This window comes from Oncorhynchus nerka, linkage group LG20 (assembly GCF_034236695.1).
Source record: "Oncorhynchus nerka isolate Pitt River linkage group LG20, Oner_Uvic_2.0, whole genome shotgun sequence".
NCBI classification, from domain to species: domain Eukaryota; kingdom Metazoa; phylum Chordata; class Actinopteri; order Salmoniformes; family Salmonidae; genus Oncorhynchus; species Oncorhynchus nerka.
Window position 1 is genome coordinate 77,979,922 of NC_088415.1, and position 17,118 is coordinate 77,997,039.

Below are 17,118 nucleotides of genomic sequence, written 5' to 3' on the forward strand. Positions count from 1 at the left end.
AATCATATCTACTGGTACGTCTACAGTACAGTATGAATGAAGAAATAAATATGTGAGGGAAAAGAAAACCAAGGGTGAACCTTACGGAAAACAAGAGTGAACCTTACGGAAAACAAGAGTGAACCTTACGGAAACCAAGAGTGCACCTTACGGAAACCAAGAGTGCACCTTACGGAAACCAAGAGTGAACCTTACGGAAACCAAGAGTGAACCTTACGGAAACCAAGAGTGCACCTTACGGAAACCAAGAGTGCACCTTACGGAAACCAAGAGTGCACCTTACGGAAACCAAGAGTGAACCTTACGGAAACCAAGAGTGCACCTTACGGAAACCAAGAGTGCACCTTACGGAAACCAAGAGTGAACCTTACGGAAACCAAGCGTGCACCTTACGGAAACCAAGAGTGCACCTTACGGAAACCAAGAGTGAACCTTACGGAAACCAAGAGTGAACCTTATGGAAACCAAGAGTGAACCTTACGGAAACCAAGAGTGAACCTTACGGAAACCCCTCGTCTTCCTTTTTGCTTTTCACTGCAAAATGTATAGAGGTGAATAGAGGAACACAATAAATGGAGTGATAGGGCTGATATTGATGGAGTGATAAGGCTGATATTGATGGAGTGATAGGGCTGAGATTGATGGAGTGATAAGGCTGATATTGATGGAGTGATACGGCTGATATTGATGGAGTGATAAGGCTGATATTGATGGAGTGATAGGGCTGATATTGATGGAGTGATAAGGCTGATATTGATGGAGTGATAGGGCTGATATTGATGGAGTGATAAGGTTGATATTGATGGAGTGATAGGGCTGATATTGATGGAGTGATAAGGCTGATATTGATGGAGTGATAGGGCAGATATTGATGGAGTGATAGGGCTGATATTGATGGAGTGATAGGGCTGATATTGATGGAGTGATAGGGCTGATATTGATGGAGTGATACGGCTGATATTGATGGAGTGATATGGCTGATATTGATGGAGTGATAGGGCTGATATTGATGGAGTGATAAGGCTGATATTGATGGAGTGATAGGGCTGATATTGATGGAGTGATAGGGCTGATATTGATGGAGTGATAGGGCTGATATTGATGGAGTGATAGGGCTGATATTGATGCAGTGATAGGGCTGATATTGATGGAGTGATAGGGCTGATATTGATGGAGTGATAAGGCTGATATTGATGGCGTGATAAGGCTGATATTGATGGAGTGATAGGGCTGATATTGTAGGGTGAGAGAGGGGATGACGGGGGGTTAAAAGGGTACCAGTGAAAGGTGACCCGGCCTGGTAGTTGTGTGGTTTGGGTCTTTATAGTTCTCCTTCACTGGCCACCAGTGTTCTATAAAGATATAGCACCGGGCAGGGTTACTGTTTCACACTCCCAGAGTCCCCAATGTAAGTGAGTGTGTGTGTTTGTGTGTGTGTTGTTTGTGTGTTGTGCATGCGAGTCTGTGTACATGTGTATGTGTACACGTTCATATACAGTATGTGTGTACGTCTATGCGTGTGTATCTTGTGCGTGTGCATAGAGGACCCAACATCCCAATGTCATTGTCCCATTGGGGGTCGTCACATTTCCACCAAACAGGTCCAGTGTGTATGGCTGGCTGGAGACCATTCAGACCTGGTCCAATTGTTCCTTAGCTGTGTGTGTGTTGCCTCATGAATACCAACCAGGCAGCCAGACCCCGGGCTTTGAGTCTGCATACTTGGACCGACTCGGCCTCCAAACCTGGCAACTCACCCACTCCACTCTGGGCCAATTAAGACAGAGGCAACCCAGCATGGAAGACTAACCCACTCAGGATCCAGCCCACTAGTCCATTTTCCCTGCCAGTTTCCTTCCTCTGCCAGTTCAGTCAAGATATCTCTAGTTCATGTTCAGAACCAGACAGGGATCATATTCTATTTCTACTGCAACCCCAGACTCCCAATACCCCACATCACACCAGACTATGGCTATTGGCTAACAGCCTCCATACAAACTCAGTTAGACAGAGAGAGAGAGAGAAAGAAAAAGTAAAAGAGAGAGAGAAGGAGAGGCTATTGGGAGTTACATTAGTTATAAAGGCCCAGTAAATCCAGTAGCGTCAGCCAGTAAAAGTTCCCAGTAAAGGTTGTTGGAGCAGCGTGTGTTCCAGGTAGTCCTATTAGTTCTCGCCCTGAGGGTGCCGCCAGAGACAGACTGGACATACGAATGGTCCTATAGAGAACAGGCTCATTGTAGAGTAGTGAAAGACTGGCATGAGACAGAAAGCAATATCTATACAACTAGCGTACGTGGGAGAGAGAGAGCGACGTGGGATAATAATCCCCACAAATCAAATCAAATTGTATTAGTCACATGGGCTGAATATAACAGCTGTAGACCTTACAGTGAAATACCCCTAACCAACAATGCAGTTAAACAAAAAAAATACAGATAAGAATAAGAAATAAAAGTAACAAGTAATTAAAGAGCAGCAGTAAAATAACAATAGCAAGACTATATACAGGGGGGTACCGGTGCAGAGTCAATGTGTGGGGGCACCGGTTAGTTGAGGTAATATGTACATGTAGGTAGAGTTATTAAAGTGACTATGCATAGATGATAACAACAGAGAGTAGCAGCGGTGTAAAAGGGGGGGGGCAATGCAAATAGTCTGGGTAGCCATTTAATTAAGTATTCAGGAGTCTTATGGCTTCGGGTAGAAGCTGTTTAGAAGCCTCTTAGACCTAGACTTGGTGCTCCAGTACCACTTGCCATGCGGCAGCAGAGAGAACAGTCTATGACTAGGGTGGCTGGAGTCTTTGACAATGTTTAGGGCCTTCCTCTGACACCGCCTGGTATAGAGGTCCTGTATGGTAGGGACCTTGGCCCCAGTGATGTACTGGGCCGTTCGCACTACCTTCTGTAGTGCCTTGTGGTCGGAGGCCAAGCAGTTACCATAACAGGCAGTGATGAAACCCGTCAAGAAAATTTCCCGGACAAAATATTTCACTGTAAAAGGGACAGTGTAAAGTTGGCAGTAAAAAACCTAAACAGTATATTTGAACTCTCAGCTTCCCTGTCAAATCGAAACATTCCAAGCAGAAAACCAAAGAAAATTAACAACAATGACAAATGGTTTAATGAAGAATGCAAAAACCTAAAAAAGAAATTGAGAAACCTATCCAACCAAAAACATACAGATCCAGAAAACCTGAGCCAACGGATTCACTATAGTGAATCACTAAAACAATACAGAAATACACTACAGAAAAAGAAGGTCAGAAATCAGCTCAATGTAATTGAAGAATCCATAGACTCTAACCACTTCTGGGATAATTGAAAATCATACAACAACACGAAGAGTTATTTATCCAAAATGGAGATACGGGTAAACCACTTCGCCTATAACAAAGAACAAACAGCAAAAACATATACATGATCAAATACAAATCTTAGAATCAATCAATTATTAAAAACTACCAGAACGCACTGGATTCTCCAATTACCTTGAATGAGCTACAGGGCAAAATACAAACCCTCCAACAAAGCATGTAGAGGTCTGTCATTTTTATCATAGGTACACTTCAACTGTGAGAGACGGAATCTAAAACAAAAATCCCCAAAATCACATTGTATGATTTTTAAGTAATTCATTAGCATTTTATTGCATGACATAAGTATTTGATCACCTACCAACCAGTAAGAATTCCGGCTCTCACAGACCTGTTAGTTTTTCTTTAAGAAGCCCTCCTGATCTCCACTCATTACCTGTATTAACTGCACCTGTTTGAACTCGTTACCTGTATAAAAGACACCTATTCACACACTCAAACAGACTCCAACCTCTCCACAATGGCCAAGAACAGAGAGCTGCGTAAGGACATCAGGGATAAAATTGTAGGCACTAGAACAGTCTGCAGCACCCGGCCTCACCCTACTAGAATCTGAAGTCAAATGTTTGCTGATGATCTGGTGCTTCTGTTCCTAACCAAGGAGGGCCTACAGCAGCACCTAGATCTTCTGCACAGATTCCATAAGACATGGGCCCTGACAGTAAATCTCATTAAGACAAAAAATGATGGTGTTCCAAAAAAGGTCCAGTTACCTGGACCACAAATAAAAATGTAATCTAGACACCGTTGCCATAGAGCAGGTATTCCCAAACTGGGGAATATTTTGAAATATTCACATTTAAAAATATATATATATTATTTGGAGAAAATAATTCTTCACACTTTCAAAACAGCCCATTTATATTTTCCAACGTTGCTAAACATTTAGATGAGGTTATAGACAGCTGTCCCTGATTGAGAACCATACCCGGCCAACACATTGAAATAGAAAATCATAGAAACACAAAACATAGAATGCCCACCCCAACTCACGCCCTGACCAAACCAAAATAGAGACATAAAAAGGATCTCGAAGGTCAGGGCGTGACAACATGCCAATTTGAAACATAGCCAAGTTTTTTGAGTGAGAATTAAGATGACTTTCGAGTAGTAAGACATGTATAAAAGCAACAGATAACATTAATAAGAAGGGGCTAGAAGCATCTTATATGGTGAGCCATCCCAAGGACGTACCAGACTTGTGGAGGTCTACAAATTTTTTTCTGAAGTCTTGGCTTATTTCTTTTGATTTTCCTCAGATGTAAAGCAAAGAGGCACTGAGTTTGAAGGTAGGCCTTGAAATACATCCACATGTAAACCTCCAATTGACTCAAATTATGTCAATTAGCCTAGAAGCGTCTAAGGCCATGACATCATTTTTCTGGAATTTTCCAAGTTGTTTAAAGGCACAGTCAACTTAGCGTATGTAAACTTCTGACACACTGGAATTGTGATACTGTGAATTATAAGTGAAATAATCTGTCTGTAAAACATTTGTTGGAAAAATGACTTGTGTCATGCACAAAGTAAATATCCTAACCGACTTGCAAAAACAAGAAATTTGTGGAGTGGTTGAAAAAGAGGTTTAATGACTCCAACCTAAGTGTGTGTAAACTTCCGGCGTCAACTGTATGTGAGAGTGGATTCTCGGCCCTCACTAGCATGAAAACTAAATACAGGCATAGACTGTGGGTGGAAAATGATTTAAGACTGAGACTCTCTCCAATACAACCCAACATTGCAGAGTTATGTAGTTATGTGCATCCTTTCAAGCACACCCTTCTCATTAACCTGTGGTGAGTTATTCACATTTTTTTATGAATAAATAACATTTTATATTTAAGATAGCTAAATAAAGAGCACAATTATTGATTATTATTATTATATTATTATTTGTGCCCTAGTCCTATGAGCTCTTTGTTACTTCCCACTGTTAGGTTCTAATTTTTCAGCGTAAATAACTCATGGACACTAGAGAAGCTAAACAAGTTTAATTCTTCATTACAGCTGTAATTCAGACCAAGTCATGGCTTCCCCTGTGGTGGTATTCATACCCCACTTTGGGTGGTCTCCTCCTTATCTCTAAACATTGTATCATTCTTGCAAAGCAGGGAACTAAGTGATATGAGCATTCAACGGTTTCTCCCCTTATCAGTACTGCCACATGAGATCGTGTTCCCTGCACTCAGCCCCTCCACAGCTTCATTATGGCACCCCTCATGTCTCCTTTGTAACTAATGTTCCTATACTCTTAGGATAAAAAATGTCAAAGTTTACCCCAGAATCCACCACCACAAGCCGGGTTGTGACAAACACTCACACTCATTCTTATGTTTAATGAATGTATCGTATAGTGTGTGTGTGGCAGGCTTACAATGATGGCAAAAAACAACAATTGAGAGTCCGCTGAGCCTGGTGCTAGAGGGGGTACGAAGCTGGAGGTTGAATGTTTGAAGGGGTACGGGACTATAAAAAGTTTGGGAACCACTGCCCTAGAGCACACAAAAAATAATACATACCATCTGGCCCACCATGTGAACGTGATGGCGCCGGAGGGGATGGCTGCCGTCTTGTCGGCTCTTAACCAACCATTCTATTTTGTTAGATTTTTTGCGTTGTTCGTAACTAGTTTTGTACATAATGTTGCTGCTACCATCTCTTATGACCGAAAGGAGCTTCTGGACATCAGAACTGCGATTACTCACCTCAGATTAGATGAAGAGTTTTTCTACAATGAGTCGGAATGGAGGGATATACTACAGACACCCGACCAGGCCCAGATCCCCATAATTCGCGGGAGAAGGAAACAGAGATTTAACCGTTCAGATTTTTGTTGTTGTTGAGGTCTCTGTCTGTTCAGTGAGTTCACATTGGGAAACAACATTTCTTAGGCACTTGTTTTCAGTTCCTACCGCTTCCACTGGATGTCACCAGTCCTTGGAATTTGGTTGAGGTTATTCCTTTGTGCAATGAAGAAGTACGGCCATCTTGGAAAAAGGTAACGCTGTTGAGAGTGCGCAAGACTTGATAAGTAGCGTCAGTTTCCTCTCGTCCTCTATTGAAACAGATAGACCCGTCTTCAATTTGATTGATTATTAACGTTTAAAACTACCTAAAGTTGTATTACAAAAGTAGTTTGAAATGTTTTGGCAAAGTTTACAGGCAACTTTTGAGATATTTTGTAGTGACGTTGCGCAATTTGGAAGCAGTTTTTTTTCTGGATCAAATGCGCCAAATTGACATTTTGGATATACAGTGGGGCAAAAAAGTATTTAGTCAGCCACCAATTGTGCAAGTTCTCCCCCTTAAAAAGATGAGAGAGGCGTACAAAGATCTCCCTCGCCCTCCATTTGGCAAATCTGACCATAATTCTATCCACCTGATTCCTACAGACAAGCAACAATTAAAGCAGAAAGCACGAGTGACTCGGTCTATAAAAAAGTGGTCAGATGAAGTAGATGCTAAACTACAGGACTATTTTGATAGCACAGACTGGAAAATGTTCTGGGATTCTTCCGATGGCAGTGAGGAGTACACCACATCAGTCACTAGCTTCATCGATAAGTTCATCGATGACGTAGTCCCCACAGTGACTGTACGTACATACCCCAACCAGAAGCCATGGATTACAGACAACATTTGCACTGAGCTAAAAGGTAGAGCTGCCGCTCTCAAGGAGCGGGACTCTAACCCGGAAGCTTATAAGAAATCCCGCTATGCCCTGCGAAGAACCATCAAACAGGCAAAGCGTCAATACATGACTAAGATCGAATCGTACTACACCGGCTCCGACGCTCGTCGGATGTGGCAAGGCTTGCAAACTATTACAGACTACAAAGGAAAGCACAGCCGAGAGCTGCCCAGTGACACGAGCCTACCAGACGAGCTAAATAACTTCTGTGCTCGCTTCAAGTAACACTGAAATATGCATGAGAGCATCAGCTGTTCCGGATGACTGTGTGATCACGCTCTCCGTAGCTGATGTGAGTAAGACCTTTAAACACGTCAACATTCACAAGGCCGCAGGACCAGACGGATACCCAGGACATGTACTCCAGGCATGCGCTGACCAACTGGCAAGTGTCTTCACTGACATTTTCAACCTCTCCCTGTCTGAGTCTGTAATACCAACATGTTTCAAGCAGACCACCATAGTCCCTGTGTCCAAGAACACAAAGGTAACCTGCCTAAATCATTACCGACACGTAGCACTGACGTCTGCAGCCATGAAATGCTTTGAAAGGCTGGTAATGGCTCACATCAACACCATTATCCCAGAAACCCTAGACCCACTCTAATTTGCATGCTGCAACAACAGATCCACAGATGATGCAATCTCTACTCCACACTGCACTTTCACACCTGGACAAAAGGAACACCTATGTGAGAAATCTATTACTTGACTACATATAGCTCAGCGTTCAACACCATAGTGCTCTCAAAGCTCATCACTAAGCTAAGGACCCTGGGACTAAACATCTCCCTCTGCAACTGGATCCTGGACTTCCTGACGGGTCGCCCCCAGGTGGTAAGGTAACAACACATCTATCACGGAGGCCCCTCAGGGTTGCTTGCTCAGTCCCCTCCTGTACTCCCTGTTCATTCATGATTACACGACCAGGCACAACTCCAACTCCATCATTAAGTTTGCTGATGACACAACAGTGGTAGGGCTAATCACCGACAACGATGAGACAGCCTATAGGGAGGAGGTCAGAGACCTGACCGTGTGGTGTCAGGACAACAACCTATCCCTCACCGTGATCAAGACAAAGGAGATGATTGTGGACTACAGGAGAAGGAGGACCGAGCACGCCCCCAATCTCAAAGACAACAGGGCTGTAGTGGAGCAGGTTGATTACATGGTCCAAGCACACCAAGACAGTTGTGAAGAGGGCACGATAAAACCTATTCCCCCTCAGGAGACTGAAAAGAATTGGCATGGGTCCTCGGATCCTCAAAATGTTTTACAGCTGCACCATCAAGAGCATCCTGACGGGTTGCGTCACTGCCTGGTATGGTAACTGCTCGGCCTCCAACCGCAAGTCACTACAGAGGGTAGTGCGTACGGCCCAGTACATCACCGGGACCAAGCTTCCTGCCATCCAGGACCTCTATACCAGACGGTGTCAGAGGAAGGCCCAAAAAATTGTCAAAGACTCCAGTCACCCTAGTCATTGACTGTTCTCTCTGCTACCGCACGGCAGGCGGTACCGGAGCGCCAAGTCTAGGTCCAAGAGGCTTCTAAACAGCTTCTACCCCCAAGCCATAATACTCCTGAACAGCTAATGAAATAGCTACCCAGACTTTTTGCATTGCCCCCCCTCTTCTATGCTGCTGCTACTCTCTGTTATTGTCGACACCGGTGCCCCTGCACATGGACTCTGTACCGGTACCCCCTGTATGTATCCCCGCTATTGTTATTTACTACTGCTCTTTAATTATTTGTTATTCTTATCTCTTACTTAAAAAAAATGATTATTTTTTGGTACTTTCTTAAAACTGCATTGGTGGTTAAAGGATTGTAAGAATTTCACTGTAAGGTAGACCTGTTGTATTCGGCGCATGTGAAAACAACATTGGATTTGATTTGATTTGACCGCAGCCTAAACATCAGCGCCACAGGTAACTTCTACAAAGTTGTGAACAAGCCGAGGGACAAGGCAAGAAGGGCCTTCTATGCCATCAAAAGGAACATAAAATCTGACATACCAATTAGGATCTGGTTTAAAATACTAGAATCATAGAACCCATTGCCCTTTATGGTGGTGAGGTCTGGGGTCTGTTCACCAACCAAGAATTCACAAAATGGGACAAACACCAAATTGAGACTCTGCATGCAGAATTCTGCAAAACACCAAATAATGCAAGCAAAGCAGAATTAGGTCGATACCCGCTTATCATCAACATCTAGAAAAGAGCTGTTAAATTCAACAACCACCGACAAGGAAGTGATTCCCAAACCTTCCATAACAAAGCCATCACCTACAGAGAGATGAACCTGGAGAAGAGTCCCCTAAGCAAGGGAGCTCTGTTAACAAACAAAAACAGACCCCACAGAGCCCCAGGACAGCAACACAATTAGACCCAACCAAATCACGAGAAAACAAAAAGATAATTACTTGACACATTGGAAAGAATTAACAAAAAAAGAGCAAGCTGTAATTCTATTTGGCCCTAAATAGAAAGTACAGAGTGGCAGAATACCTGACCACAGTGGCAGAATACCTGACCACTGTGACTGACCCAAACTTAAGGAAAGCTTTGACTATGTATAGACTCAGTGAGCATAGCCTTGCTATTGAGAAAGGCTGCAGTAGGCAGACATGGCTCTCAAGAGAAGACAGGCTATGTGCACACTGCCCACAAAATGAGGTGGAAACTGAGCTGCACTTCCTAACCTCTTGCCCAATGTATGACCATACTAGACACATATTTCCCTCAGATTACACAGACCCACAAAGAATTTGAAAATAAACCCAATTTTGATAAACTCCCATATCTATTAGGTGAAATATCAGCGTGCCATCACAGCAGCAAGATTTGTGACCTGAAAAAAGGGCAACCAGTGAAGAACAAACACCATAGTAAATACAATCCATATTTACGTTTATTTATTTTACCTTTTGTACTTTAACTATTTGCACATTGTTACAACACTGTATATATACATAATATAAAGCCCTTTAAATTAAATTAAACTGAATTGAGAGAGAGAGAGAGACTAAAGGACTTAGCATCACCCTCAACAATGATGCTATCCTAAAACCACTCAGCTAACACGACAGAGAATGTGTGTGTGTGTGTGTGTGTACGTGAACGCATGTGTGTGTGTGTCTATCTACTCTTTCTCCTCACCGTAGCGGTCAGTGTTGGCCCGTGGAGCTGTGCATGGAGTATAGCCTCGTTCACGTGCCCCCTGACCCCCAGCAGGGCAAGCTCCAGGCTGTGTTGTCCAGCCACAGCGTGGGTCAGCTCCTCCAGTGCCGCCACATACCTCCGCCACGGCCCATCCAGTTCGGCCACGCTCGCCAAGCAACCGCGCATCACGTTCAAGCAGTAGCCCATGCATGGCTTGATCAGCGTCAGCCCGCGACAGTGCGAGCAGTACTGCATCTTGGTCAAGCCCCGTAAACACTCTTTGGTGAGGGAAACGTGTTCTGTGGCGTTCATGACCTTGGTGCCTTCGGCGAGGGCGAGGGATAGGGCTCGCCCGGCGCCCAGGGCGCGCCTGAGTTCTTGGGCAAGCGTATCGGGATGAGGGCCAAACGGGTTGACGTCTTGCCGGGTCGCGCGGAGACACTCGCCCCTCTTGCCCGCCGCGCCCATGCCGGGGTTGACCAAGCGTACATAGACGAGTGGGAAGAGGTTGTCGTAGAAACGTGTGATTGCGGCCTCGAGGGAGAGGTTGTGTCCGCGGATGTAAAGGGAGAGGGAAGAGAAGAGGGCGTTGACATGAGGGAGGGCCTCGCGGGAGAGGGGCGAGTAGGTGTCCTCTAGCAGGGATGAGAGGTGGCCCTGGGAGAAGGAGAGCAGGTACTGGAAGGTGTCTGGAGAGAGGGTATGGGGAGGGGTGGGAGAGAGAAAGAGGACAGGGCGTGGTTACATTTAGATTAATAAAATAATGCAACCTAATGACAAAACAGCTATATACAGTATTTAGGCAGAATAGTATATATCAGTGGTGTAAAGTACTTTAGTAAAAATACTTTAAAGTCCTACATAAGTATTTTTGGGTATGTGTACTTTACAATTATTATTCATATTTTTGACTACTTTTACTTCACTACATTCCTAAAGAAAATAATGTACTTTTTACTCCATACATTTTCCCTGGCACCCAAAAGTACTCGTTATATTTTGAATGCTTAGCAGGACAGAAAATGGTCCAATTCACACACTTTTCAAGGTCATCCCTACTGCCTCTGATCTGGCGGACTCACAAAACATAAATGCTTCGTTTGTAAATGATGTCTGAGTGTTAGAGTGTGCCTCCGGCTATCCATAATTTTAAAAAACATGAAAATTGTTCCTACTGGTTTGCTTAAAATGTCATGAGAAATTATTCATACTTTTACTTTTGATACTTAAGTACATTTTAGTAATTACATTTACTTTTGTATATTTATAACCAAACTTATAACCAAACTTTTACTCAAGTAGTATTGTACTGGGTGACTTTCACTTTTAATTGAGTCATTTTCTATTAAGGTATCTTTACATTTAATATGACAATTGGGTACTTTTTCGACAACTGGCATATACTTAATTATAAACTGGGTGGTTCGAGCCCTGAATGCTGATTGGCTGACAGCTGTGGTATATCAGACCGTATACCACGGGTATGACAAAACATTTCTTGTTACTGTTCTAATTACATTGGTAACCAGCTTATAATAGCAATAAGGCACTTCTGGGGTTTGTGATATATGGCCAATATACCACAGCTAAGGGCTGTATCCAGGCACTCTGCATTGCGTCGTGCTACGAACAGCCCTTAACCGTGGTATATTGGCCATATACCACACCTCCTTGCTTAAATGCACCATGAGCATCTCTTTGTACTACTTTAATTTAAACAATCTAACAGGTCCCGATTCCTGCAGAAGAGAGGTCAGAGAGGACACCCTCTCACCCTCCCAACCTCCTTCCCATCTGAGCTTGGCTAGTGGGTATCAGTCACTTAGCTTTGGGTGGAAGGGGGAGAAGGTGTAGTGTTCACTACATCCCATGCAGTGAAGTGGCTGGATATCTGTGTGTATGAAGTCGTGTGTGTGTGTGTGTGTGTGTGTGTGTGCGTGTGTGTGTGTGTGTGTGTGTGTGTGTGTCTTGAGGAGACAGTAGCTGGGTACTAAAAACTGCACCCTGACATGAAGTCACTGCAGTCAGTCAGTCAGCTATGGCATGATGGTAAGAATAGAGCTAAATTCTATCATAGCTGTCTGGCACACAGCATACCATGCTCTGACATACACGGGGAGAGGATGCTACTTTAAACTTTAGATACAACAGGTGAGTCACAGCAAGTAATTGAAATTGAGTCAGCCACACCATATCAAAGATCCTAGATGATCAAGAACAGAGGGGCACAGTGTGGCCTGTCGTGACATGGTGGTTTGTACATGCTCCAACATCAGAGGTGCCATGGGCTACTGTCATACCATACCAACAGCCTGTCTAGTCAGCTCAGTTGGCAGTGCCCCTCACTCCTCTCTCCCCCTCACTTCCCTTCCCTCATCCTTTCTTCTCTCCCTGTGTGGGGACACAGTGCTCTCCTCAGCCCTGCTGCCTCTTTCTCTTCTCTTCTCTCTCTCTCTCTCTCTCTCTCACTCCCTCTACCCCCCCCACCATCTCTCCAGGTCTCTCTCTGGGTTCTGATGTCATCCCTATGGCATGGCAGCAGATGGAAGAGCAGCAGCAACTGTAGAACAACTGAGACAGGAGACACGGTGCCATCCCAAATGTTCCTTGTTTTACTATCTTTGTGAGGACTTCTGGTCCCAAAAAGGATAGTAAAACCATAAACACACAAACGCAAAATATCACATATGGATGCTAAACACACAAGGACACGTAATAATATTCTTGAATAGATCATGTGGAGTTACTGGATACATACTCAACACACACAGTATCGTGGGCGAACTCTGGCAACTCAATATCTTATAACACATAGTATCGTGGGCGAACTCTGACAACTCAATATCTTATAACACACAGTATCGTAGGCGAACTCTGACAACTCAATATCTTATAACACAGTTTTCTGGTGGATGGTACTTTTATTATCACTTCTGTACTAATTTCACCAGTATGTGGTACACTTTCACAACTCTTAGTACAAAACTCCAAACAGATCATCCAAAAGGCAGTTTTTTCAAAACTTTAAGCACATTTTCTATTGACTAAGTACAACACATAATCACCAAACCTAATCGGTGTGTCATCTAGAAATAACTTTCATATAAAGTAATTGCCTTTCACAATGCAACGCTCACAATACTTTTGATATTATTTTCTCATTTGTTTAAATGCATTTCACCATCACTTAATCCAATTTAGCTTAATGGTTAATCACTTAACCATTTGGTAGACCTGTAGATTTGAATACTATACATGAATTTTGAGACCTACAGAAATAACAGAAATAAAGTGTTTTTAAAGTAGAAACATCTAAATTTGTCACGTTCGTCATATACATAATGAGTGGACCAAGGCGCAGCGTGAGTAGAGTTCCACATATTTATTAAAGTTAACCTTCAAAAAAACAACAAAGAATACATGAACGTGACGTTTGTAGCGCACACAGCACTAAAACAAAACAATATCCCACAAACGCAAGTGGGAAAAGGACCACACTAAGTATGATCCCCAATTAGAGGCAACGATCATCAGCTGCCTCCAATTGGGAACCATACTCACACCAACATAGAAATTCAAGACTAGAACACCCCCTAGTCACACTCTGACCTATTGCACCATAGAGAACCCCAAGGGCTCACTATGGTCAATGCGTGACAAAATTACATGTATGATACATGATAACCATACATAATGAATATTCATTATTGCTAATTGATTTCACTTAGTGGTAACCACAATTGGTCACCATATAAAAGGGGGTATGCTCGGTTCTACCCCCAGAATTGACAGAAGACCTTATGGTGTTCTGTCTGGCTGTCACGCCCTGACCTTAGTATTCTTTGTTCTCTTTATTATTTTGGTTAGGTCAGGGTGTGACATGGGTGATATGTGTGTTTTTGTCTCATTCTAGGGTGTTTGTACTGTCTAGGGGATTTTGTAGATTTATGGGGTTGCTTTCATCTAGGTGTTTATGTTGGTCTATGTTTGCCTAGATTGGTTCTCAATTAGAGGCAGGTGTTTATCGTTGTCTCTGATTGGGAACCATATTTAGGCAGCCATCTTCTTTGGGTATTTCGTGGGTTGTTTTCTATGTCTAGTTGCACGTTAGCACATTGTTTATATAGCGGTCACGGTAGTCTTATTCGTTTTTTGTTTAAGTGGTCTTCATTAAATAATGTATTCTAACCACGCTGCATATGACAATCGTGACACTGGCTGTGTTCTGTCTGACCAGCAGGAGTGGGCAGTGGTGGAAAAGGTGAGGGCCAGGAATGACATACGGCTGTCTGAAATAAAGCAGGCCATTAAGGAGAACGATGACACCTTTGCCAATGTGGCATCCATCAGTCTACCAACAATCTCCCGCCTTTTGAAGAGGCACCAGGTATCTATGAAACACATTTACCTGGTTCCTTTTGAGACACAACGATCGGGGTAAATAACTGCGCCCCGAGTATATCCAGGGACAGAACTATATACTTTATTACTGTTACTATTTGATGCACATGCTACTTCACAATATCCTATTGGAACTATAATTTAAAAATAACTAACCAAAATATATTTTTAGAGGGTGATGCTGCTGTGAACCATCATAAGTGTATCTTTGTTGATGAAGCAGGCTTCAACGTGGCCAATACTTTTCTCCGTGGGTGAAACCTCATTGGCCAACGGGTGACCGTCCAAGTGCCTGGACAACGTGGGGGAAACATCTCCATGTGCGCAGCGATCTCTAAAGATGGTGTGGTAGGACGTAGGCCATTACTTGGATCCTACAACACTGAACACCTCATTGTGTTTCTCAATTAAAGCAGACATGCTAAGGTGAAGGGGTCACCTATGTCATTGTGTGGGACAATGTCAGGTTGCACAGGTTCAATGCAGACCAATGTCAAGCTTGGATTCGCCATGTCAAAAGGTGTTTCCCGCGGCACATAAACAATGAGGTCATTCCCTGCGATGTAGATTAGAATGTATGGCCAGATGCTCAAGACAGGCTTGATTCAAATGAATGCGTGCTAAACGTTATGTTTTATTTTCATTCATTTAATTTGTTTCTTAACTTCTTACATTTGATTAGACACTACACCTTTTGCAATTATACCTGAAAAATGTATGTTTTTTGCATTAATAATTGTAGAGGATGTCTTTATTGAGCACACCTTTGATTACACATTGGATAGATATTATGGAAATTGTAGATTCTGTCAATTTTGTTGGGCAATATAAGTGTATTGTCTAATGTGAAATGTAATTTGCAGCACTGTAGCATATCACTTTCAGCACTTCTAAAGGTGATTTGATTGGATTAACTGGATTAACTGGTAGTTAAAATGACTAAATTGAAAATATATAATTACATATCGTGTTGGTTATTAAACCAATGTTCTCATTACATTTCACAATAAACGTATGTTGATTCAAAATATATTTGGTTGTGTGGTGGGAGATGTTTACAATCCAAATGAATGCACCATGACAGGTTTTGAATGAAAGACGTGTGACCAGTTTGGAGTTTTGTACTAAGAGTTGTGAAAATGTATCACATACTTGTGAAAATAGTACCAAAGCGATTTAAACAAACTGTTGTGCTGTGTAAGGGATAGGGACACTAGGTTAACTGATTTTTGCCTTGTCAGCTCGGGGATTCGATCCTTTCAGTTATTGGCCCAACCCGCTAATCACCAGGCAACTAACTAACATCACTACCTTCCAAGTTCTACTCAATGTTTTACACTACTTATTTACTACATACATGAATGGCAAGTCAGTACTGATGATGTTGACTGATTTCCTTATGATCTGTAACTCAGTAAAATCTTAAACTGTTGCATGTTGTGTATATATTTTTGTTCTCTGTATCTTTGTGTCCTTCATTGCAGCCTGACTCACCACTGTCTGTCTCCCTACTCTCTGTAAAGAAAATATTTTAGGACAAATTATAGTAGCCCATATTTTGATTATAGCTAGCTTCATTTCAGTCAACTGCTCCTGCTGAGATTAGTCTCCATTCAACGTTAGCTTTGAACTTCATCCTTCTAGCTACCTAGCTAACAGCAGTGCCCTTGAGCTACCTAGCTAGACATCTGACTGAAATATCAGCAACTATTTAACAGTTGTACACTAATTCTGCGAGAGTAATTTTTTTTTATAACCTTTATTTAACTAAGCAAGTCAGTTAATAACATTCTTATTGACAAAAGGCCTAGGATTTTTTTTAAAGTGTATATATATATTAGGACAAAACACACATCACAAGAGACAACACAACACTACATAAAGAGAGACCTAAGACCAACATAGCAAGGCATCAACACATGGCAGCAACACATGACAACATGGTAGCAACACATGGTAGCAGCACAAAACATGGTACAAATATTATTGGGTACAGACAACAGCACAAAGGGCAAGAAGGTAAAGACATTACAACACGCGAAGCAGCCACAACTGTCAGTAAGAGTGGGGAATGTCTGACATGGCTCAGTTTTCTGTAGGACAGAGTGGTGAATAAATTTCCTGCTAACAAGGCAAATCCTGGGGAGCAGGCCAACATAACGAGCATACATGAATCATTAGATTAGAACTCAGATCAAGAAGCCTTTGAGCGTTTCTCAACTCTGGGAGTGCAATAATAAGCTCGTAAATGATAATTAACAAAATACAAATGTGAGTAACCGCTATTTCACAAATAAAAAGGTGCATAAACAGCGTTTGTGTGTTTACCCTCCACTAAATCCCTGGTTGGGTATGGCAAAACCCATTCATGAACATCAATACCCTGCTAGGCAGGTTTGAATCTAAAGTAGGAAAAAGGTGAAATTACGATCACTCTCCAGTAATACGAACAGTAAGCAAACGGATCTCCTCTCCCCTTT

The 17,118-nt window shown here is 42.6% G+C and overlaps 1 protein-coding gene and 1 long non-coding RNA gene across 3 annotated transcripts in view; one reads left to right on the forward strand and one right to left on the reverse strand.

Annotated features, from left to right (window-relative positions):
• The window catches only part of LOC115101581 (glypican-5-like), a 305,660-nt gene that overhangs the window by 237,837 nt on the left and 50,705 nt on the right, over window positions 1-17,118 (reverse strand). For both annotated transcript variants that reach the window (XM_065005797.1, XM_065005796.1), the window contains exon 3: window positions 10,235-10,926. In XM_065005797.1, coding sequence (XP_064861869.1) covers window positions 10,235-10,926 — 692 coding nt within the window. The remainder of the gene's footprint in view (window positions 1-10,234; window positions 10,927-17,118) is intronic.
• LOC115103154 (uncharacterized) lies at window positions 13,119-16,071 on the forward strand. The gene is made up of 2 exons (XR_003859544.2): window positions 13,119-14,624; window positions 14,859-16,071. It is a non-coding gene; the product is annotated as an uncharacterized LOC115103154 (long non-coding RNA).